Source organism: Prunus dulcis, chromosome 5 (genome assembly GCF_902201215.1).
Source record: "Prunus dulcis chromosome 5, ALMONDv2, whole genome shotgun sequence".
NCBI lineage: Eukaryota > Viridiplantae > Streptophyta > Magnoliopsida > Rosales > Rosaceae > Prunus > Prunus dulcis.
Genome location: NC_047654.1, coordinates 4,788,916 through 4,814,286, shown reverse-complemented (window position 1 = coordinate 4,814,286; position 25,371 = coordinate 4,788,916). Strand labels below are relative to the sequence as shown.

The 25,371-nt window shown below is 37.0% G+C and overlaps 2 protein-coding genes and 1 long non-coding RNA gene across 4 annotated transcripts; 2 read left to right on the top strand and 1 right to left on the bottom strand.

Moving 5' to 3' along the window:
- Positions 1 to 230: 230 nt before the first annotated feature.
- Positions 231 to 2,095, top strand: LOC117627974 (probable purine permease 11). Its single transcript, XM_034360303.1, has 2 exons — positions 231 to 581; positions 754 to 2,095. The coding sequence occupies exons 1-2, from the start codon at positions 548 to 550 to the stop codon at positions 1,857 to 1,859; spliced, it is 1,140 nt and encodes a 379-aa protein (XP_034216194.1). The 5' UTR covers positions 231 to 547; the 3' UTR covers positions 1,860 to 2,095.
- Positions 2,096 to 10,892: 8,797 nt separating this feature from the next.
- On the bottom strand, positions 10,893 to 12,151 carry LOC117628783. The gene is made up of 2 exons (XR_004586018.1): positions 12,055 to 12,151; positions 10,893 to 11,512 (listed from the first exon to the last, which is right to left on the bottom strand). It is a non-coding gene; the product is annotated as an uncharacterized LOC117628783 (long non-coding RNA).
- A 4,512-nt stretch (positions 12,152 to 16,663) lies between these two features.
- Positions 16,664 to 22,323, top strand: LOC117628016 (dynamin-related protein 1E-like). 2 transcript variants are annotated; one of them, XM_034360359.1, is made up of 15 exons: positions 16,666 to 17,056; positions 17,160 to 17,223; positions 17,775 to 17,882; positions 18,361 to 18,462; positions 18,776 to 18,826; positions 18,934 to 18,995; positions 19,618 to 19,708; positions 19,831 to 19,895; positions 20,072 to 20,266; positions 20,380 to 20,499; positions 20,587 to 20,657; positions 20,949 to 21,174; positions 21,375 to 21,425; positions 21,515 to 21,890; positions 22,055 to 22,323. In XM_034360359.1, exons 1-15 carry the CDS (start codon positions 16,919 to 16,921, stop codon positions 22,174 to 22,176), a joined length of 1,842 nt encoding a protein of 613 aa, XP_034216250.1. In that variant the 5' UTR covers positions 16,666 to 16,918; the 3' UTR covers positions 22,177 to 22,323. The 2 variants fall into 2 exon arrangements, with proteins under 2 accessions (XP_034216251.1, XP_034216250.1); XM_034360360.1 differs by lacking the exon at positions 21,375 to 21,425 and having other exon boundaries at positions 16,664 to 17,056.
- The last annotated feature ends 3,048 nt before the right edge of the window (positions 22,324 to 25,371 follow it).

Here is a 25,371-nt window from a genome sequence, read left to right as displayed (position 1 = left end):
AAGACTAAATTTTTTAAATAATTTTTTGACTTTTCTTCTCTCTCGTTCCCCAACCTCCTCTTCTTCCTTGTCTCTCTCTGCTTCTTCTTTTTTCTTCTTCTTCTCTGCATCTCTTTCATTTTCTTCTTCTGCCTACTTTTCTCTTCTTCTTTTTTTTTCAGAAATTTTCTCTTCTTCCTCTTCTATTCTGTCTTCTCCTTCTCTTATTTTTTTTTCAAAAATTCTCTCTTCTTCTTCTGTCTTCTCCTTCTCCTCTTTTTTTTCGAAAATTTTATCTTCTCTCTTCTCTCTTCTCTTCCTCTTCTATTTTGTCTTCTCCTTCTAGGGTGGCTGTGGCTGGTGGTCGTGTCTGGTGGTTGTGGCTGCTGGTTGTGGCTGCCGCTTTTGGGGTCGGTGGTTGTGGGGAGCATGGGTGGGGCTGGTTGCTTAAAATTAGAACCGGGTGAAACAAACGAGGGATAAAATGTTAGCCAAGCCAGTTCATGGCTGCGCGGTGTAACAACCTTCATCCGCTAAATTATTGTTTTTCATTCTTTGAATCTTGAAGATGAACACCCAAGAGCTGGAACTGCAATCCAGAGGTTAGTTTGCTTAAAAAGACGATTTTCGATTTTCATCAGCATGCCTAGGCTGATTGAGCTTTCTGCAGTAAATATGATATTGTCTATGTTCATCAAGTGTTTGATAAATTGTGTTCAAATAGTTTTCCAATACCTACTTCTATGTATAATGTAAATGTGTTCTTTTAACCAGTTGAGAATCCGAGACCAGATTCAGCTAGAGAAACCAGCCTACATTCTTCTCCCAACGGGCAGAAGCTTCCCAATTACAGGTGGTGGCTTCGGGTGATCATCTACATCCTCTTTCTTCTCACAGGCCAATCTGCAGCCACCCTCTTGGGAAGACTATACTATGACAAAGGTGGCAATAGCAAATGGATGGCAACGTTTGTTCAATCAGCAGGCTTCCCAATTCTTCTTCCTCTCCTCTGTTTTTTCCCATCATCAACCAAGTTGACCACAAACCCTGTTCACAGCACTACTTCCTCTGCAACCAAAATACCAAAGCTCTCTACCCTTACCTTGCTCTACCTCGCGTTCGGTCTACTCTTGACCGGAGACAACATGATGTATTCGTATGGCCTTCTGTATCTCCCAGTCTCCACTTACTCTTTACTATGTGCAACTCAATTGGCCTTCAATGCATTTTTCTCCTTCTTTCTTAATTCCCAAAAGTTCACTCCTTTTATACTCAACTCTTTAGTTCTTGTTACCATGTCTGCATCGCTTCTCGCAATCAATGCAGACTCCGAAAACAATACCAATAATATCCCCAAAGGAAAGTATGTGACTGGTTTCCTATGCACACTTGGTGCCTCTGCTACTTACTCATTGTACCTTTCCCTGGTACAACTTTCGTTCCAGAAGGTTATAAAATCGGAGACATTTTCGACTGTTTTGAACATGCAAATATACCCATCATTTTTTGCAACATGTGGTTGTGTAGTTGGACTTTTTGCAAGTGGGGAATGGAAGGGTTTGGAAAGTGAGACGAAGGAATACAAGCAAGGAAGGGTCTCTTATATAATGACTCTGCTTTGGACTGCTGTGACATGGCAAATTTCCTCTGTGGGTTTGTTGGGGTTGATTTTTGAAGTGTCTTCTCTGTTCTCCAATGTCATCAGTACCTTGGCTCTGCCTCTTGTTCCCATTCTTGCTGTAATATTTTTCCACGATAAGATGGACGGGGTGAAGGTGATGGCGATGTTGTTGGCAATCTGGGGCTTTCTTTCCTATATCTATCAGAATTATCGAGATGTCTCAGAATCGAAAGCAAAAGAAAGTAATGCAGGAGCATAGGAGTGGATCAAGATAGATATTTACCATTTAATTAGTTATTTCATGGTATATTGTTATTTTCTTATTTAGGTAGTTTTAGGATATCTTTTATTATTTATGTGCGATTTTATAATTAATTAGTTTACTTTTGGACCAAGTAGCCTTGGTGCCAAAGTCTTGTAAAGCCTATAAATAAGGCTAATGTAATAGTTGTAGGGGGATATATTGATGATTAGTAAAATATTTTATTTGTGGCATGGGTGTTATAACCCAAACCTAAATTAATATTTAATTATTAAATTATTAAGAGGAAAAGACAATTTTGCCCTTGGAATAATTTATTAAAGAAAAGTTGACTTTTTGACCAAGAAGGAATTTGACAATTCCACACACACCATTGCGTAGAGCACGACGAAATGAGTCCATAGACACGAAGTGGGCTCGAATCGGAGCTTTAACGAAGAAAATACGGTTAAAATACTACGATGGGCAAAATGGTAATTTGAAAAGTTTGAATTTTAAAAACCTCATTCTCTCTCTCCTCCCTCAATTTCTCTCTCTCTCTCTCTCTCTCTCTCTCTCTCTCTCTCTCTCTCTCTCTCTCTCAAGCGCGTGCGCCTCCTCCCTGTCAATACCGCAGCAGCGGTTTTCCGCCGCCACCGCTTCCTCCGGCCACCAATCGATGTGGTGTTGGTCCCAAAATAACCGGCTGGTCTCCCGCGTCCAACCCCAGCCAAGCTCGCCACCAGCAGCCGCGAGTATCGCCGAAAATTACAGAAAATCTGGTTGTTTTTCCCGAATTTTCAAACCACTCATTTTCTCTCATTTATCCTCCAAATTTGACGAGTAAGATATGGATTTCTACCTATTTTTCATGCTCTAGCTGATGGTTGGGTAGGATGCATCGATTTTGAACGTAGGTAGCTTGATTTTCGAATTGGAATTTGGCTGGTTTTGGGATCTCAATTCCGGCCACTTTCGGTCAGTTTTTGGGGTAGGTCCAAGAACAACCGTGCCCCTCTTCACTTGACTCACACAGCGGAGCGCAATAATGAAAAGTGTTATCTCCCTTGTACTCCCCGTCGAGACTCCCACGGCTTAGAGTGTCGATGCTAGCTACTCGGTTCAGATAAGGGTTCACACATCCCTCCCCGTCAGAATTCTTACCTATATGGGTTCGAGCTTCAATGCGAGCAATGCGTTCCGTAAGTTGCCGTAGCATCCTCCTAATTTCCTCCATGTCATTGTAGTTGTTAACATGACCCTCCATCCAAAAACCTCCTCGATAAAGCAGATCTTGAGCCATAGCTCTGATACCAATTGATGGGGATCAGGGTCAAGACACAGGTCACCAACCACATACACGAGCATCGAAATCTAGGGTTAGTGCAAACTCACATATATCGTAGCAAATTCATTTATGGGGATCGAGATCCGGACACAGGTCACCAACCACATACAGGAGCACCGAAATCTAGGGCTAGTGCAAACTCACATATATCGTAGCAAATCCATGCCACAAATAAACTATTTTATTAATCATCAACATATATTCCTGCAACTATTACATTAGCCTTATTTATAGGCTTTACAAGACTTGGGCACCAAGGCTACTTGGTCCAAAAGTAAACTAATTAATTATAAAAGCACATATTAATAATAAAAGATATCCTAAAACTACCTAAATAAGAAAATAACAATATATCATGAAATAACTAATTAAATGGTAAATATCTATCTTGATCCACCCCTATACTCCTGCATCAGAAAGTAATGACAATTAAATTTCAGGGACTGCCCTAGAGGTTTATTGATTTGAGATTACAATGAGAATTCTTAGTCAACTACATTTAGTGAGAAGCCGATTTTCAATGAGAATTCATCATACTGTTTCAGGAGCATGAACTTATTGATGCCCTGATGCCTCAATCCTCCAAGGGTTTGATGTGATGTTAGCTTCTTAAGCACGCTGTTTCTCTGTCATTATAGAATCATCTGCTTTATATTGGATTAGGACAAGTATTTTTTTCTTTGAGAAGATAAAGAATATTTGCTAATTGCAGAAAGAAAATAAAAATAAGAGTGAACCATGATGAATGATCGTGCGTGAAGATGCAGAATAACTGATGGATCTTTACTATTAATTTTTTTGAAGGAAAAAAAACATAGAATAAAAATAAATCATCCAGAATGCAAGTTAAAGATTTGGGAATTCATCATAAACGTCTAGCTTGCTTAGTTTTCATGCGTAGCTCCCGGGACATGAACACAACACTCAATAAATCAGCATACAGGCAGATTGAACACCAGTAAATTTTTATCTGATGCGGACTAGACAGACAACTCCGCGTCAGAATTGTGGCAGCTATAACTGCAGCTTCAGTGCCTCATTCATTAACTTAAACGCAGGATTTCTGAAGCGTCTTCGAAATATGTGGAGGGGACTCAAAACATTTCTTTCAAATTACTAGTGAAATGCATCATCACCAATCCGAAATCCTTGAGAATTTTGGATGCTTTCAAGTTAGAAGAAAAGTTTAAACCCTGGGATTTTAAAGTCATCCACTTCAACTTTATTGTATGGATGATGTTGAGCTAAGAATTCAGACTAGAACAAACTTTTTCATTCAAATATGACTGCCCACCTTTTGCATCAGAAGAATCAAGTATGTGGAGAAATGCCGAGACTTGTCTTTCGCCTTGTTTAAGGAACTCTAAGACTTTGAAGCCATCAAAGGCCCTTAAAAACTGGTCCAAGACACAATCAAATAGAATAGCAAAAGAGAAAGACCAGAGCAAACACAGACTCTCGGTGCTTCTCTATTTCAGGCCACAACAAGACATAGGTCTGAAGCAACAGACACTTCAGCCAAACTATCAACCATGAGAACAACTACAAACATGAAGGCATTAGGACAAGTTCCAATTCTAGCGTGCTTAGTTGTCATGTTTGCATAATATGTTAGAATTTGGTATTTAGCTTGCTGGTTTTTTAGTGACTGATTTACATAACAAAATAAAACCTTTTGTAAGCAACGTATGCAGAGGGGAGAAAAACTCAGAGAGAATGAGGATGTTTCAGTCTATTTTTTTTTTTTCATATATTGCATCAGAGCCAAAAACACACTATATGCATGACACAAGCTGCCAAAAAAACATATCCTAAAAACTAGGACACAAGGACTCATCTCCAGCCATTCAAGGTCATTGGAGGCTATGATTCTTACACCTAGGCTAGAAATCATTACAGCAGAAAGGACTAAGACAGCTAAGAATGACAGCTATAGAGTTTCTCAAAATAGTAAGAAAACTAGCCGTTGGACATATCCTATAACAGCTATTACTATAAAAGGAAAGTTCTTCAGCTCCTTCGATTCTTCATCCTCTTCACTGTCAATCTGCAGGATTAACATCTGCAGCTTGATTCAAGACTAGTATGCAGCTTAACTCTCAACAGCCTCTCCTAAGCTGCTTACTGGTTTAACTCCAAGCTTCAACCTCAAATAATTGAATCGATCTTTGGGCAGAGCTTTTGTAAAAATATCTGCCAACTGTTCTTCACTTCTGCAGAATCTCATGTCAATCACCCCTTCTTGTAAAGCTTCCCTTATGAAATGATACCTTCGGTTTATGTGCCTTGTTTTCTAATGGAAAACAGGGTTTTTGACCATTGATATTGCTGACATGTTGTCACAAAACAATGGTGTTGCATCAGGTTGCATTTCACCAAAATCATCCAACACAAACCTTAGCCAGATAGCTTGAGCAGTTCCCTCAGCTGCTGAGACGTATTCTACTTCTGCAGTTGACAATGCAACTGTGTTTTGCTTGATTGAAGCCCATGAAAAAGCTCCACTACCAAAACTGAATGCATATCCAGATGTGCTTCTACTGTCATCTTCACTGCCAGCCCAATCAGAGTCACAAAAACCAATTAGAACAGCATTCATGTCCCTTGTAAATTCAATGCCATAGTTGAGAGTGCCTTGAATGTTTCTGAGAACCCTTTTTGCAATTCCCATGTGCTTCTTTGTGGGGCTATGCATGAATCTTGATAGCAAACTGGCTGCAAACATTATATTAGGCCTGGTTGCAGTCAGATACAACAGGCTGCCAACAATTTTTCTAAACAAACCTTCATCAGCCAACTGACTTCCATCAACTTTCTTTAGTTTCTCACCAGTGGGTAAAGGAATTGTTACTGACTTACAATCCTCGAGACCAAACTTCACAAGCAAGGACTTTGCATACTTGCTTTGATGAATAAACACCCCATTTTCTGTTTGTAGAACTCCCATTCCCAAGAAATGATGTAGGAGTCCTAAGTCAGTCATTTCATACTTCTGCATCATGTCCCTTTTAAACTCACTCAGCAAAGCATTACTGTTTCCAGTATAAACTATATCATCAACATATATAGAGACAATGATCAGTTTTCCTTCTTCATCAGTTATGGTATATAAGATGGCCTCACTGGTGCTTCTTTTAAAATTGCAGCTAGTTAGATAGGTGTCAATTTCACTGTACCAGGCTCTGGGAGCCTGCTTCAAACCATAGAGAGCCTTCTTCAATTTATAGACCTTATGACTTGTTGTTTTCACTTCAAACCCCTCTGGTTGATCAGTATAAACCTCCTCCTCAAGTACTCCATTCAAGAAGGCTGACTTAACATCTAATTGGAACAACTTCCAACCCTTTTGTGCTGCAAGTGCAATCAAAGTTCTAATTGTATCTAACCTTGCCACCGGGGCAAAGGTTTCATTATAATCAATACCAGGTTTCTGAGCATACCCTTTAGCTACAAGCCTAGCCTTGTGTTTTTGAACTGTTCCATCAAGATTCAGCTTGGTTTTGAACACCCATTTGACTCCTATGACTGGTTTATCTGTAGGCCTTTCCACTAGCTCCCAAGTTCCATTCTTTTCAATGGTTTCAATCTCAGTATCCATTGCTTCCTTCCATGCTTTGTCTTCAATAGCTTCATAATAAGTTTCAGGTTCAATAATGGTCATGTGACATCTTGCATAAATGTCCTCCAAACTTTTCAGCTTTACTGGTGTATTGCTTGGAGTTGACCCTTGACTGGTACCACTGCCATTGCTTTCAAAGACATGTTCATCATCTGAGATTAATTGATTCAGATTTGGTGAAGCAATGCTGTGAGTTTCATGAGAGGTTTCTTCTGTTTCAGTTATCTCAGAACTTCCATTTTCAAAGATGGGAGGCACATGGACAGTTTCATCTTGCTTGCTTTCCCAATTCCAGGATTTGTTCTCATCAAAAACAACACTTCTAGAGAGTATGATCTTCTCAGTTTGAAGATTATAGATCCTGTAACCCTTCTCACAGCTGCCATAACCCATAAAAATTCCTTTGCTTGCTTTGTCATCAAACTTCTGTCTAAGATTTGATGGAATGTGACTGTAACAGATACTTCCAAACACTCTCAGGTGTTTTACACCTGGTTTTCTTCCTGTGAAAGCTTCAAATGGAGTTTTGTCTGTAACTGAAGTGGTATAGCACCTGTTTTGTAGATACACAGCAGTACCAACTGCTTCAGCCCAGAACTTTACAGGAATTTTCTTCTCAGTCATCATTGATCTTGCCATTTCACAAATGGTTCTGTTTCTTCTTTCAGCAATCCCATTTTGCTGAGGTGAGTAGGCAATAGTCAATTGCCTCTCCATGCCAAGATCACTGCAATAATCAAGGAATTCATGTGAAGTGTATTCTCCACCTCTGTCACTTCTTAGTTTCTTTAAATTGAATCCACTTTGTAGCTCAACAAAAGCTTTGAACTTTTTGAACACACTTATCACACTTGACTTGTTTTTGAGAAAATATACCCAACACATTCTTGAATAGTCATCAATGAATGTGATGAAGTATTTATTTCCTCCAATGGACTCATTTTGCATTGGACCACATACATCCGTGTGTATCAACTCAAGTGGATTCTTAGCTCTCCAAGGCTTCTCATTCTCAAATGGTTCTCTGTGGCTTTTACCATACACACAGCCTTCACATACTCCTTCTTTTTCTGAGAAATCAGGTAAGCCTAACACCATTTGTGTTTGCTGCATTTTTTTCATGCTTGCAAAATTCAAATGCCCCAATCTTCTATGTCAAATCCATGGATCTTCTTGTACTGCTACTTTCATTCCCATTGAGCAGATAGATTCCATAGACAATGGAAAGCATCTATTTCCAGCCATTGCTACTTTGGCAACAACATTGTCAAGGATGTTGTCATCACATATTAATGCATAGTTTCCTCCAAATAGAATGTAGTACCCATGCTCCATCATTTGTCCTATACTTAACAAATTCTCATCTAGACCAGGGACTAACAGCACCTCATTTATATATCTTCTCCCTTTTCTTGTCTCAACTACAAGTGTCCCTTTTCATGTGGCTTAAACAAGATCACCAGTGCCCATTTTCACTTTGCAGGTCACTGATTTATCAAGATTGATCAACAAGGACTCTTGAGAGGTCATGTGGTTGCTGCAAGCACTGTCAACAAACCACACAGACTTGCTTGATGCAATTGAACTTGCATGACAAGCATAGAACATTGGTCCTGTGGCTACCTCTTCCTCCTTTGCACAGTTTGCAACTTGTTTGCCATTGTCACAGTCCTTAGTTAAATGACCAAACCTATTGCATTTTCCACATCTAGGTTTGCCTTTGTGCCTGCACACTCCAAAATGAAACTTCTGACAGACTTGGCACTGTGGTTTCACACCTCCTTGACTGCTACTTCCTTGCTTGTTTTGTGAATTGAAACTGTTGTTCCAATTCCCTCCAAAGCCATTATTCCAATTTGAGCCATTATTGCTGTTAAAGTTTCCACCTTGAGACCAATTTGAACCCTTTTTGTTCTGTCCTTGCCATTTTTGATTTTGCTTTCCCTAAGAACTTTTGTTAGCTCTAGAAGCTTGATTATTTCCAACTCTAAGACTGCTAAAAGCTTTCTCAGTTCCTGCCAATTTATCCCTTTCATCATGTAGATCCTCTCTCTTATCATAGACTTTGACAGATGCAAGAATTTCTTCAACTCTAATAGTGTCAAGGTCTCTGGTTTCTTCAATGATTGACACTATGGACTTGTACCTCCTACTTAGACTCATCAACAATTTTTGAACAATCATTTTTTCTGTTACATCTTCTCCTAGAGATTTCAGGTTGTTTACAGTTTCAAAAAATCGAGCCGAGTAGTCATCCAGAGATTCAACATCATTCATTCTCAAATATTCAAAATAAGCTCTAATAGCTTGTAGTTTCACAGCTCTTACCTTTTTATCTCCTCTGAACTCACTTCTTAGAATTTCCCAAGCACCTTTTGCAGTCTTCTCATTTCTGATGCGTGGAAAGAGTTCATCTGTTAGTGCTCCTTGAATAAGACTCAAAGCCTTGGCATTTTTGATCTTATCTTCTCTGGAGATAGTAGGTGCTTCCACTGGAATTTGCTCAGCCTCACTCTCTTCATCTCCAGTGCCTTCAGAGCCTGCTTCCTGCTCAATAATCGGCTGTGGTTGTATTCCAATCTCCACTGCATCCCATAGATCATATGCTACGAGGATAGTCTCCATTTTTAATGACCAAAAATCATAGTTTGAACCATTGAACTGTGGAGTTCGTAAATCTCCACCTGCAGAACCTATTCCCACCATTTTGATGTGAGTCTCAGTGAGCCACACAATAAAAGAGCAACCTTTATCCCTTATAGAGATTTCAGGAAAACCCCCTTTCTCACACTCACGCCCCTTCTCTGAAATCAGACCAGGAGCTCTGATACCATGTTTGAATTTGGTATTTAGTTTGCTTGTTTTTTAGTGACTGATTTACAGAACAAAATAAAACCTTTTGTAAGCAACGTATGCATAAGAGAGAAAAACTCAGAGAGAATGAGAATGTTTCTGTCTATTTTTTTTTTTTTTTTTCATATATTGCATCGGAGCCAAAAACACACTATATGCATGACACAAGCTGCCAAAAAAAAAACAGATCCTAAAAACTAGGACACAAGGACTCATCTCCAGCCATTCAAGATCATTGGAGGCTATGATTCTTACACCTATGCTAGAAATTGTTACAGCAGAAAGGACTAAGACAGCTAAGAATGACAGTTGTAGAGTTTCTCAAAATAGTAAGAAAACTAGCCGTTGGACATATCCTATAACAGCTATTACAATAAGAGGAAAGTTCTTCAGCTCATTCGATTCTTCATCCTCTTCACTGTCAATCTGCAGGATTAACATCTGCAGTTTGATTCAAGACTAGTATGCAGCTTAACTCTCAACATAATCTAGTGAAAGTAATGAACAAGCAAGGAAGATTTACAAAATTTAACAAAAGAGAGGATCTTAAATTATCGATCCTGTTCTTTGAATAATCATGCCTCCCAGCAGATTGAGCATGTTCCCAGCGAACACCACTGCTCCGGTTATTTCTTCTCTGATCAAGAAGAGGAAGGGGTGATCAGCCACAAAGTCTATTCCTTCACGGACAATGCTTGGGTTCTGATACTCCTCAACAGCTAATGTGGATTCTTTACAAAACAACACGTGTTTCTTTTCTTTTCCTTTCAACTCCTTTAACTCAAGTCTTTTGCTGGTTTTCTTTAACTTGGGTAAGTTAAGGAGGAAGAGACAAAGGGGAGGGTGACTTGCAGGTTTTTTTTTTTTTTTTTTTTCAAAAAAATAACTTTCATGGTTGTTGAAGAAAGGAGGAGGAGAGGGAGAGGGTGAAACTTAGATGCTAAATAAAGTGGCAAAATTTTCTCCTCCTTCTCCCTCTCCCTCTCCTCCTTTTAGTAAAGAAAAGGGGGGAGGCCAACACTCTGATACCTGCTTAGGACTTTGGCGGGAAGTAGGGTGATACAAGGCTCTAGGGCATTGTTTTGAGGTCTTTGTAGGGATCCTCATATATAACATGGAAGTAGCTAGGGTGCTATACAATATGCTTCGGCTAAAAGCGTCGATGTTAAATGGTTTAAGGTCAAGAATCTAGGGTTTAGATTAGTGCCTATGGTTAGATTAGCAAGATAAATTTAACGAAGACTGGAAATGGCACTACTTTCACCATGTTAACCACAACGGCAACATAGAATTCAAACAAAGAAAAGTTTAGATGTTGGAGGCCAATATTTTTTTACCTTATAATAACATGTCCGCGCCTAGAAATATTTACATGCAAGGAACTGTTATACAATTACATAAATATTTTTAGAAGGATAACCCCCTTTTGCTTACCAATTGCAAATTCCCAGTTGAGCTTGCTGTCCCCACTTCATTCAGCCATTCGATCATGGTAACATCATTCTTATTCGCTTGTCTTTTTAGGGGACGAACTTAGCAATATCCATTTTAGTTTGCAGCTGCACCAAGTAGAGCCATTTGATCAACGTAATCTCATTCCTGTTTTGGAATATTGAATAGATTACTTGAGACAAATACTGATGTTATGTGCTTGTCTTCATTAGCCGCATTCTTAGGTGAGCTTTCCTATACTTGATCTTGCAGCTGCCAACACTTATGCCATTTGCTCAGTTCAACCAAGTTCCCGTTTATGAATATTGCATACGCTTGTCTTCCAGGGGCTCTGCTTGTATAAAACTATTTCTTCCTTGCTTTCAGTTTTAGAGTCACACTCACAAATCAGCTTGTCTTCTGTTGAAATAAATAAGTTAAATATCAATATGATGGAAACTTTAGCAATTTTTTTTACAAAGAACTTTGAGAAAATTTATAGAAACAAAAACAATGAGTATAAGTATACAAACTTAATTTGAAACTTTATAAAATACTAAATTAACTAGTAATAAGAATGCATCGATAAACATGTAAATTGCACAAAATAGTATGTCTATATATATATATATATCACCATAATATATGTGATATATCGACACACTAACGGTTAAATACATATCGCCATAATACATGCATAATTTTCGAGGTTAGACTACGCTTAGGCTAAACCGATATTATTTTAGGGCTTGCGGTCAGCAATTTATGGTTTGGTGCATATGGTTTAGATTAGGAAGATAATTAAATGGAGACCTGAAGATGTTATTTTCGCCATGCTAAGCACATACCAACATAGAAATATTGCAAGTTTTACAAAGCAAATAATAAGATTTTTTCAGAAAAGATTAGTAAGCTTTTCAATTTTATTTTATAGTCCAATGTCCATGCTTAGAAACACTTACATGTAAACTGTTATAGATTCAATGGCAACTTGTTACCACTTTTGAAGCAATCCTTTAATCCCAAACTTCTGTTGGGTTGCCACAAATGGCATCTCCGCCATCCTTGTTCCATGTATTCTGTACATTGAAAAAAGAGGTAGTTAGCAGGAAAAGAAGCATTTCTTAGTTATAATGAAATAGTTATATACCTATATATATATATATGACAAACACGTGACGAATAATACCTCATAGATGCTGCAGAGATGATTTCATCGTCCTTCTCTGGGATAGCAGTATTTTTACCTTTGAAATCTATCCAAGAGAAGCATAACCTGAAAACGAAAGATTTTACAATCATTCAACACATAATCTCTTGAATTTGGTGGTAAATGGTTCTTCACACAGTAACTTTAGAAAAAAAAAAAAAAAGGAACAAAGAGAAAATAACTAAGAATTTTTTTGCTCACCCAAGGTTGTATAATACACAGCACACATTTATTCCAATGTGTCTGTCAATATTGGTCTCTATCCAAACATTAAATCTCATAAAGCTAAAAGAAAAAAACATAAGCAATTGGTAATAAGTACATCGAAAAAGAATTCAATGTTAGATTATAGAGAAAAAGATGAGAGGATCATGTATATAGACACTACTTTCTTAATCAAGAGCTTATATAATACCTAATTATCTGGTGAATCACTAATTCGATAACATTGATGCTTAATACAGCCTCTTGAACTAACAATTTCTGTTTGGACTTTCTTCCGTTCATGATCTTGTACCTACTCACTGTGTCTTTCGGAGTCCCCTCCATGCTCGCAAAGTCTCCTTTCAGGAAGAGATTTACAGATTAATTAAGGTATAAATACATATATATGAGAGAGAAGAGAGAAGATTATAATGAAAATGAGAGTATCCAACCAGATCTGCCCAAGATATATATCATGAGGTCAGATTTTTGTTGGCCATACACTTTTTGACACACACACACACACACACAAACATGAATCATCTTAATTCCAGGGAGAGATATATGAAGCTAGCTAGGGTTTGCTAGCAGGGAGAGATATGTGAAGCTAGGGTTTGATGGAAGGGAGAGGGATATATGAAGCTAGCTAGGGTTTGGTGGGAAATGATGGTAGCACAGAGAGCCAAAAATACTACCTGTCACGCAGAGGAAGACGTGCTAGGGAGACGACAGGTCGAGACTCTCCACCTCTCCGATGCGGCGGGCAGCTTGTATTGTAGGGTGAGTCTATGGGCTACTAGAGATGGGTATTTATAGGACTACAGGCGATATTACCGAGAGTCACATATCACATGTTCGTACTTGTGTCTGGCGATGCCTTTTTGGCTTTTGCTCTTGTAGCTGCACATGTTTCGTACTGTTGTGGTGTGACAAACAAATTGTAAAAGGATAAAGATCAATTTGTTGGGATGTAGGTGGATAATTAGTCGTGTCAGTTTCAGTTTTTTGTTTCTTATCGCCTTTTTTACTTTAAACGTCAGTTTTTGTTTAATGTCCTTTTGTTTTTTCTTCTAGAAAACAGATGTTGCTAATAAACTAGTTTCTTTTACTGATATGTTTATTGTTATTAATATTTATGTTTTACTGTTATTTTTTCTTCTTCTTATAACTATCTGAAAATAATATCTTTAAAGCATCTTTTTCATCAAATGACTATTCATGGAAATGATATCATTTCTGTTGTGGAAAAAAACAAACAAACAAACGTTCTCTTTGAAAAGAAAAAAAAAGAAGAAGAAGAAGAAGACACTTTTAAAAATAAATAAATAAAATTGTCATTTTTCTCATTTATATATTTTAATAAGGTAATAATAAAGTTGTAAAAAAATCAATACACATTTAATAAGGATAAATTTGGAAAACAAAAATTAGCTTGTGCAATGCATTTATTACATTGTTTGAAGTGTAAGGATAATGACACATGTCATGAGAAAAAGGAAGAAAGTTAGAGTGAAGGTTGCTAGCATTCCCCATGTAAGTAATGGCCCAAACATCACTCCATTAATTATCCAATGGTTCATTCTAATATTGTGGTCGAGGAAGAAAGGTATTATGAGAAGAGAGATTGATTATAAAATGGAGTATTCTGAAATGATTGTAAAATGGTTAGGTCTTTGAAGTTCACATAGAGAATAATGAAGTTAGAGGTAAAAATATGGTTCAGATTTAGGGTTGAGGTTGGATTTGGTTGCCCGCGCAACTTGGATTGAAGGAGGATTCACAGCTCAGGTGTCACTGCCTCTCTCTCTCTCTCTCTCTCTCTCTCTCTCTCTCTCTCTCTCTCTCCTCTAGTGATTGAAGCTAAGAGTACCAATATTTGACACAACACAATGACACCACCATATGTATAAATAATTAGAACCTGATAAAAGCTAGTCAACTAATATTGGGAATAATAGCTTGCAGATTACAGATTGGATCAACTTGGGGATTAACTTGTGGGAATTTGGGAATAAGGTATTGGAATCGGATCAACTCCACCCACTTAGTTGATCTGATTCCTTGTTATGAGGGTATTTGATTATGAATCTTACCATGAAATTTTCATAAGTTTTGATTCCGTATGTGTAAGTAAAAAAAAAAAAAAAATGAAATAAACAAAAGGAAAAAAAGAAGTGCAGTGAAAAAGAAAAGAAAAAAAGAACAAGAGTGCAGTTAAAAAACCTCTACAAACCCACGCACATGGCGGTTCCTTTCACAAAGAAAACCACGCAACATTACTTATCGATTATTTATCCAATTCGATCAAAAAAAGTTTCTTTATCCAATTATACTCAGGTATGCATGCGGCAATACTGTCTTCATCCTCTGTGCAATGGTTTTTCTGTTTTGGATTTGCTTATTCAGATATTTGGTGGTTCAATTGGGGAATAGTTTAAAAACCTGTCTCACATACATGCAGGAAGCAGAAGGTTAGAGTAAATAATCTGGATAGAATTCTGATATGGCTTTCATTCATTTGATTTCATTTCTCTTTGTGTTTCTCTTGCATAATGATTTCATGTTTATGGTTTTGCAGGAAGTGATAGTGGTTTGTAGCTGAAGAATTCAAGAACCTCCAAAAGGCAATTGAGCACATATCCACTGACAAAAACAATCGAAAGACTAAGGTGAACATTTGAGGTCTACCAACCACTGAAGAGAGCTTATGTTTAGAAAGTTTCAACCATGTTTTCATGTAAAGTATATATACATTTTGGTTTCTGATTTGTTTTGTAAAAAGTGGAGGAGAGAGTAGCACTTTTAAGGCCTTCTGATTTACCTACGGTGAAGCATGATGAACATCATTTGTGATGGACCGACAGAGAGTTTAGAGAGAAATCAGAAAAAGTGATTTGTGGTTCAGAGAACGTAATTATGTAATTGTCAACTGCCAAAGAGAGAACGTGGAAGACTGATAAGAACTGCTTTCGGTGGTTTCTGTGTGTTTTTTCTTTTCTAATATTTAAATTCTGTTGAATTGTTTGTTTTATTTCTTATTTAGCCTTAATGAATTAAATCATTGTGCCTAAGCATTTTAATTATTCCAAGGGCATTTTGGGGGTTCGAAAATTTTACTATTAAGGCCTTTTGCCTTTATATAGATAGACTAGTTTTTTTGCACGCGCTTCCGAGCCTGTGAGAGACTTCTGTTAATCACGCGCGCTACGCACGACTTACCGAACTTTTTCTTTATTCTTTCTATAATTGTATTTTTCTAGACACTCTTATTTTTCCTTTTCAATTTAATGTAGAGCGTATAAAAAAATAAAATTTCAGAAAAGAATAAAATAAAAGTTTGGTAAGTAGCGCGTAGCGCGGGTGATTAACAAAAACTTCTTGCAAAGGAGAATTTTATTTGTGAGAGTTTTCATATCTCCTTTGTGAGAGTTTTATTTGTATTGTTATGGCTTGCTTTTTTCAAGCTTTATCTTTTTTTTTAATTCTAAGTTTGCAATCTTAGTTGGGATGCCTATGCCAGAGTTTCTTCGATCATGTTTGATCGTTAGTGTAGACACACCAGATTGTCTTAATTTTGATATTAGACCGCTGTAATGGCCCTTTTGTAGCTAGTTTGTATTGGCCATTTGTGGCTAGTGATTTTTTTGGCTGAATTATAAATGCAATCATAGAATTTCTCAAAACAAAAAAAGCCAAAAAAAAAAAAACCAAAAACTTCTCGCAGCACGGAAGTGCATGCGGAGGAGAGTCTAGTAACTTATAAGGACATAGCTGAAAAGTTTGGACGAAAAACTTGAGTGTTCTATCAGAGAGAAATTTTTATGTAACAGAGATAGCACTTTTTACTATTCCGGCCAATAACACAATGATATGTAGAATAATTTTTCTACATATTATTGTGTTGTTAGTTGGAGATAGCAAAACAATTCTATATTCGTTGCATGTAAGTTTTTTTGGTTCGTGTCAAAAAACCGCTCTTGGATGGTTGGATAGCGATAGAATTCCTCGACGAAGAGATATAGACGTAAAAGGAAACGACAAATTTTAGCAAAAAGACCAAAAAGATAAAACGAATCTAAAATGAACATAAAACACCTCAGCGAACCTGAGAAAAGAAAAAGAAAATGCATTGACTGAATTCAAAATAAGTCAAAGGGAAAGACACCTTGCCACACACGAACAAACCACTCACCACCAACTCACTCACTGTCTCTTCCAAAAACGGAAGATCAATCCATCAAGAAATTTCCCAATTTGCATAAATTCATTTTTTTCCAACAAAATTAGCAAAAATAGCTTTCCTCTTCATCACCACCGCCTTCTTCTACCTCGTCCTCTCTCTCTCTCTCGCTGCGTGCTTTTTCGTCGTCTCTCTCGCTCCCCCAACCGCCGCTGCTTCGGCGCTTCCTCAAATGGCGACTATGGAGGGCTTGATAGGCCTCGTCAATCGAATTCAGAGGGCCTGCACGGTTCTCGGTGACTATGGTGGGGACTCTGCTTTGCCTACTCTCTGGGAGTCTCTTCCTTCCGTTGCCGTCGTCGGAGGCCAGGTCTCTCTCTCGTCTCTCTACGCACTCGCTCAGTCGTGTTTTTTTGTTGTTGTTGTTGTTTGGCTATTTGAAGTTGGTGTGGTGTGTTTGGTTGTGGATGCAGAGCTCTGGAAAGTCGTCGGTGTTAGAGAGCATTGTTGGGCGTGATTTTCTTCCGAGAGGATCAGGTTAGGTTTATGCCTCGGTGAATCGTATATCTGCTTTCTGATTATTGATTTTCAATTTTTCGCTGTTTGGCTCTTGAGAAAGCGGAGGAAAGAAAACGAAAAGGAAAACAAAATAATATTAAAACAAGTCAACTACCTTTCAACTTAGAGGAGTAATAGTCAACTGAGTCAAAGTAAGCAATTTAAAATTGCTTAAATTATGGTTTAAATTTATATTTTGATTAGAATATCACACGGCCACTCTGAAGGTTTGCTCTGCTGATTGTTAATTTTCAATTTTGCGCTTTTTGGGTCTTGAGAAAGCAGAGGCAAGAAAATGGAACAAAAAATAAAATGTTAAAAGAAAAGTCAGGTATTTGTCCATATAAGAAAAATTAAAAGCCAACGAAGTGAAACTAAGCAATTTAAAATTACTTGTTTGATGTTTGAATTTGTTTTTTTCGTTAGAATATACACAGGGACACACTAAAGGCTTCAAAACTAATTTATGCTTTACTTTGCTCCCTCTTCGTTGTCGAGTACATGAAGCTGTTATGTTCTTTGGTTTGCAGGGATTGTGACGAGAAGACCATTGGTCTTGCAGCTGCATAAGACAGAACAGGGGATGCAGGAGTATGCTGAGTTCCTCCACATGGAAAAGAAAAGATTCACTGATTTCTGTATGTTATTTGTTGTCCAGATATGCTATGGATGGAGCTCCTGTTAATGTTATATTTCTGTTTGCTATGGATGGAGTTCCTGTTATGACCATACATTTAGGCTCCTAGTTTGAGTAGCGTTTTGGGACCATTTCCTACATGTAATTCGAATAGTAGATTGTCATGGAAAAAAAAAAGGGTGTTTGTTAACTCGGTATGAGTGATTAAACATGAACTTGATTATCTACAGGAAGATACTGACATCATGCCAATCACCAATTTTGCTACATTACTTGTACTTTTGAATAGCCTCTTATCATGTTTTATCTTTTCTATTTGGTTAATTTTTCATTTGAATCGCTTAATGCTTGAACATGTATCCTAAAATTAATGGAGCTATCAAATTTAGAAAAACTGTGCAATTGTTTGCCCTTTTCGTACGGTTTGAAATAAAAGTTGATATTATATTCAGTTGTTTATTTCTTATTTTCTTAAACAGCTGTGATTCGGAAGGAAATTCAGGATGAAACTGACAGAATCACTGGGAGGTCGAAACAGATTTCTCATGTTCCTATTCATCTCAGTATCTATTCCCCTAATGGTAACATGTTATATATTTGATTAGATGTGATTATGAAGCACTATTATATTCTTTGTTCTGTTTTGGTGCATGTTATCTATTGGCAGTATCATTTGAGATTACAGATATAGAGTGTATTTTTTTATATATATTAACAGAATTTTCATTCTATTTGATGATTATGATTTATACTAGGTGAAAAGTGTGACTTTGATATCCTAAATTGTGCAAGGGCAAGAAGAATTTTTTTATTTTCCTTAATAAATGAAAGTGTTTCGTTATTGCTCTGTAATTCATTCTGCTATCTGACAATCACAGCTTATCTTTTTGGCAGTTGTCAATCTAACATTGATAGATTTGCCTGGTTTAACCAAGGTTGCTGTAGGTATACTTTTGTACTTATTGCCATTGATTCCAAACTAAAATGGTGGTTTTGATGTTATAAATTTTTCATTTATTGAATATCTAATTGTAAATGTTTCTTATTGACAGAGGGGCAGCCAGAGAGTATTGTTCAAGACATTGAAAACATGGTTCGTTCTTTTATTGAGAAGGTAATGCAGAGTTTCTTTTCCCCCTCAATTCATAGATTAGAAGTTTGCCATTGTACATATTCGCTATTTATGCAATTATAATACTATCTTAGAACAATGGAAAGTTCAGAATCAGAAACTGCGTCAGCCGCTGTCATGTCTTTTCTGTCGAGTAATTTAATAATAATTCATGCTTAGCACAGTAAGCATGTAATCAATGCCATCTTTTAGCTTCGTTAAGTCCAGGTTTGAGTGGCAAATATATTTCTCCTGTAGTAAACTTGAATATTCTCTCTAACATTCTCAAATTTACAACAGATCATTGTCAAAGTTCACGTTTCTCAAACTTGTCGATTGAGTCCCTTATTTTGATGTGATGGAGCATTTGTATTTTCCAAAATTTTCTTCTCTCCAATCCTTTATTTTGCATTTATTAAAACAAGATGTATTATGTAGTGATTCGTACCAATAGGTTAGATTTGTCTTGCATGTCTATGCTGTAGCAATTATTTTATTTTCATAAATTTCATAGGTTATTTTTACCATTTATCACATTTCTGGATAGACTTTTGCCTTGAAGTTCTTTACAAGCTAAGTTTTGTTTTATTCTGTATTTTTTATGAATATATGCTCTTGGTTGCAGCCTAACTGCATCATCCTGGCAATAACTCCAGCCAATCAAGACATAGCAACATCTGATGCTATAAGGATCGCTAGACAAGTTGATCCTGCAGGTATCCTTCCTGAACAATTTTTCTATTTTATCATTCAACTCTGTAACATTGTATGTTCCATGTGTTATAAATACCATTTTCTGCTTCTATTTATGTACTGAGCTTCTACGTTTCTTTCATAGGTGAAAGGACATTTGGTGTGTTGACAAAGCTTGATTTAATGGATAAGGGAACAAATGCTTTGGATGTAAGACTTCTTGATTTTATTATGCTAAGGAGCTTGAATTATTGAATATCTGAGTGTTGAGCGCTAGATAGTGGTTGTTAATGTGTTGGGAGAGGGGTATGTTAGAACATATTTTCTACATAGAGTAATCCGATAAACTACTCTTTCACCATAACGTTTTCTTTACATTGAGTTAGGTTCTCGAAGGAAGGTCTTATCGGCTTCAACACCCTTGGGTTGGAATTGTGAACCGTTCACAAGTTGATATTAATAAAAACGTCGATATGATTGCTGCCAGGCGGAGGGAGCGCGAGTTTTTTTCCTCCAGTCCTGATTATGGAAATTTGGCAAGCAAAATGGGGTCAGAATATCTTGCAAAACTTCTCTCAAAGGTTTTTCCTCTCAGCTATGTATTAATGTTATGATAGCTCAATTTCTACATCTAATTTTCTTAGTTCTTAAATAGAAATTGTGGGTTAATATATAGTTTTTCATATGATTTCAGCATTTAGAGTCTGTAATTAAAGCTCGCATTCCAGGAATTGCATCTTTGATCAACAAAAGCATTGGTGAACTTGAAGCCGAGTTGGATTATCTTGGTAGACCTGTTGCTATTGATGCAGGGGTGAGGAACTTATGATCTATTCATTCATATTGGGATGTTATTTGGTTTAGGTTTATCCTCTGAAGTTAATTTGTACATATATATCAGGCACAGTTATATACTATCTTAGAGTTGTGCCGGGCATTTGACCGGATATTCAAGGAGCATTTGGATGGAGGGTAAGACATCCTTTTTTCTTTACTTAACAAATATAAATAGGACATGTTTAATGTTTTATTTGTGGCCAAATATGATATAATCTTCACAATCCATTTGATTCTAATGCTCTTTTGGTTTTGTGTTATGTTTTCATTAGACTGAAAGTTCTGAATTCACGAGTTCTTTATGGCTGGGTGGCTCTTAGAAAGCCTGTCAAATTGAAGCAGCAAATTTCGATATGATAACAACTGGTTTCGCAATATTATGTTGCATGAAAAAAAGTAGATAACAAAATTTTACTGTTTCTGCAGACGACCTGGTGGCGATCGGATATTTGCAGTATTTGACCACCAGCTCCCTGTTGCTCTGAAGAGGCTGCCTTTTGACCGTCATCTTTCACTTCAAAATGTAAGGAAGGTGGTTTCAGAGGCAGATGGATACCAACCTCATCTAATTGCACCGGAGCAAGGTTATCGGCGCCTCATTGACAGTTCACTTAATTATTTCAGAGGCCCATCTGAAGCTTCTGTAGATGCCGTAAGTGTTCACCATTTGGTTTTCTTGTCCTCGGTGGGGTAGTTTCCTAGGGTTAATTAGTGCCTAACTAGCTATATAGCATAGGTTTTGTTTCTGCAGCCATTACAAACAGAATTGATTTCAATTTTGTGCACTTGGACAATTAACCAGTTATCGAACTGCAGAATTTTGTTTTCTTAATCAGTAATCCAATACTGCAGGTTCACTTTATTTTGAAGGAAATTGTAAGGAGGTCAATTGCAGAAACTCAGGTTCAAAGTTGTAATCCATACACTCATTTCACAGTATTAATGGTCTTAATAATGGGAAAAGTTATAGGTTATATTTTGGAATGAAACAGGAGTTGAAACGCTTTCCAACTCTTCAAGCGGAATTGGCAGCAGCTGCCAATGAAGCGTTGGAGAGGTTTCGTGAAGACAGCAAGAAGACAACTTTGCGTTTGGTGGACATGGAATCCTCTTATCTGACTGTGGATTTCTTTCGGAAACTCCCTCAACAAGTGGAGAAGGTGGGAGGAAATCCATCTGCTGCTTCCGATGATCGATATGCAGAGGGCCACTTCCACAGGATAGGATCCAATGTTTCCTCCTATGTAGGGATGGTGTCAGAGACACTTAAGAATTCTATCCCGAAGGCTGTTGTTCATTGTCAAGTGAGGGAGGCTAAGCGGTCTTTGCTCAATGACTTCTATATCCAGTTGGGCAAAAAGGAGGTAATCTGACAATATACCCTCCCCTCTCTCTCTCTCTCTCTCTCTCTCTCCCTCCCCCCCCCCCCCCCAAGTACATTTACCTATACACAGAAGCATAGACATACATGTGTATATGAATCAGAAAAAAAAATTGATGATGTTTGGCTGATTGAGTTTTGTTATTTCCTGGGCAGCTTGCACAATTGCTGGGTGAGAATCCCGAAGTGATGGAAAGGAGGCAACAATGTGCCAAGAGGCTTGAATTGTACAAGTCTGCAAGGGATGAGATTGACTCAGTCTCATGGTCCTGATGAAGTTAAACACGAATGAACGAATTTTTCGTAATCTTTTTTTAGGATAAGTAATCATGAATACAATCTAGTATAGTAGTTTCTGGTACAATATATATATTTTTTCAATTAAACAGAAGCAATTTGAAGGTAATTCTTAAGATTTTGGGATCTGGTGAACAAAATGGTTACTTACTGGTACTTCTCTCCACTTTCTTAGCAAAAAAGCCCTGTTCAAGTCCCTCCACCGAGATTAAAAAGAAAGTAATTATATTTTGATCCTTTTAAAATAATGGCACTCTAGGGCCTTGGAGTGGACTCCACTTATTAATCGTGTGGGTTCAAGTTTGGGTCATGTTTTTTCCGTGTGGGTTTCAAGTCGTGTAGCAGGTTGTATTGGAAATTACAACCCCTACAGTGGAGGCTCGTAGGGTACAAGGATTCTGGAACTTCACTAACCCTAAGAGGATTCTTGAACTTCACTAACCCTAAGAGCACCTCCAGTGCTAGGGCCTTGCCCTGGCAATAGCCCCCCCAAGCTTGATTTCAGACTTCAATGCAGAAAACCCAGCTCGGGTAAGCCCACAGGCAAAAAATGGACTGGGCTGTTGCCCGAAGGCTACTGACCCACCAGCCCACATAGCCCAACAACTACACCCCACGTGGCTTCTCCTGGAGCCTTTGATTAAAAAAATTGCCCAATCCAATGGTTGTCCAATTTTTGGCTAAAAAAATTTGAAAAAAAATATTTAAAAATTCTGAAAATTTTTTTCTATAAATACCGATCAATATTATTTACTTTCCACACCAAGTCGTCATACAAATTCATCTCCTTCCAATATTTTTCACTTTCTGCACCAAATTTTCTGCTACAAAATTCCATTTGTGCAAAAATACAAATGGCTTCTTCCATCGAAGCCGGAGGGTCGTGGAGGTAAAAAAAAAAAGAAGAAGGCGTTTTATTCAATTTAATGTCATTTTTAAAAAATATATATTTCTTGCATTTCCAATTTCATTTTTTTAAATAGATTATTCAAGGTAAAACAAAAAAGATGAAAACCATTACACATGGCTCCTCAAGTGAACAATACCCGCAGTCGGTTCTAGTGGTGCATTCCGTGTCGGAAATAATGGCACTATTACGTCCTCCGAAGGAAAATACTCCCCGACGTCGTGATCCGGTGGAACCGCCTCGGCCAATGATTGAGTCGTTCTTGTACTTGATTGTTCGGACTATAAGGACCGGGAGTATTTCAATTATATGATGAGTGGACTCCACTTATTAATCGTGTGTGTTTAGGTTTGGATCATGTTTTTTCCGTGCGAATTTCGAATCGTGTAACAGGTCATATCGGAAATTACCACCCCTACAGTGGAGGCTCATTGGGTACAAGGATTCTTGAACTTCACTCACCCTAAAAGGTAAACTTAATGTACTTAACTCACCCTAAAAGGTAAACTTAGGAGGCTAACAAAAGAAAACAGGTAGGATATAGAATATATGTAACGATAGATATCATAAGAATTATTCTTATTATAGGGCCTTGAAGTTGCTTGGTCTACACTCCACATAGAATATTTGTTTTTGAAAGAAATTATGTGCATCATCTATTAACTGAAACAAGGATGATAGCCTTCAAACTCATGGGCACACCAATTGAACACAATATAACCGGTTAGCTGAACATACTGATATACACCAGTATGATGGGCTATGTAATGAATGGTTCAGAGCAAGAGATGACCTGGTAAAATGGCCCCAAATGAGTAGTTAGTGTTGTATTAACATATTAATTAATTAGTGCTTGAGCAATCCTACTCTAGTAAGAGCTTGTTTGTCACTATTCGGACACGGGATATGGTAAAAGTCCTAAACCCGATGCGTGAAAATAAAATGGCTGCAACCTGAAGTTAAAATAACTTCTCTTATAAAAATAGCTTCAAAAGCTTAGAAGTGTACCATAAATAGATAAAGATCTATCACAATTATCTAGTTCAACCTTATTTGGTTTAGTACTTGTCTTGCCAACTAATTCCTTTGAAAAGTAAAAGAGTGAGGGATGAGTAAACCACCGCTTAGTGAGTAGATTATGTCATGTGCCAGTCAAGCAATGTTATTTTACACACTTTAGAAAATATCATGAAAAGCTACACCAATCCATATTATATCACATCATTACTTCATACCTCGGTTATCCTTTATAGCATGTAACCCATAATGTGACCCATGTTGGTCTCACTACCCTATGTTCTTGTCTGATACATACTTCACAAATATTCCTAATAATCAGAGCCGGTCCTGGGTTTTCTAAGGCCCAGGACAAATTTCTAGAGAGTGCCCTTTTAGACAAATAAAAAACTGAAATTACAAATTTTTTTTTTTATCAACAAATTTTTTTTATTAGGTAAAATTTTTTATTTTTTATAAAAACACGAACAATAACAATAAAACTAATGAACAAAGAATAATAAAATTTGGATTTTGAGCATTTTTTTTCTTCAACTCGAAACTTCAAATTTCCAATTGTGAAGAACAAGAATCTCTGTTGAGTTTTTTGCTAAATCAAATAAAAAGAAAAATAAGTTAACAAAGATGTCTCTTACAAAATTCCTATTATACATCTATTTATAAAAAAAGAATGACACAAAGAAAAGACCTTCAAATTGCTAAAGCTTTCCAATATGGGTTGCTGCCACTACCAGGTCTCTTTTTTGTCTAAGATAAGAACGTTTGTTTGGTTTGTTTTTGTTTTTTTTTTTTTGAGAACTCTTTGTTTCCATATGTTTAGTTTCATTAATTTTTGTTCTTTGAAATATTATATTATATAATTTATATTTAGTTTCCTAGAGAATCTCAAAGAGATTTGGTGCTGCTCTTATGATTATATCATCCATTCTAGGGCATGTTTTTAAAAAAAAAAAAATTATTTTTGTGCCCCCAAAAGTTTTGGGCCTTGTTTGGGCCAAAATAGGCCTTGACATTGAAAATAGACATGTTTGACTTGAAATAGAGAGATATTTATAAATAGAACATATCCATGATAATTCATAGTTTTCATATATTTATTGTGATATAACTTTTATAACACATTACATAAATCACTACAACCCATCTATCAATCTGTAACACCATAAATTATTCATTTAGTTTTTATTACAAATCCAATTTTTACCCATCCATGTTATCCTTGGCGTTTCTTATAATATTTCAAGGTT

Coding starts and splice junctions, on each gene's coding strand:
- LOC117627974 (XM_034360303.1), top strand. CDS start 548: ATGAACACCCAAGAGCTGGAACTGCAATCCAGAG. Junction 582..753: donor GCTGGAACTGCAATCCAGAG/GTTAGTTTGCTT, acceptor TCTTTTAACCAG/TTGAGAATCCGAGACCAGAT.
- LOC117628016 (XM_034360359.1), top strand. CDS start 16,919: ATGGCGACTATGGAGGGCTTGATAGGCCTCGTCAATCGAATTCAGAGG. Junction 17,224..17,774: donor TTTTCTTCCGAGAGGATCAG/GTTAGGTTTATG, acceptor TTTGGTTTGCAG/GGATTGTGACGAGAAGACCA. Junction 18,996..19,617: donor TTCGTTCTTTTATTGAGAAG/GTAATGCAGAGT, acceptor TCTTGGTTGCAG/CCTAACTGCATCATCCTGGC.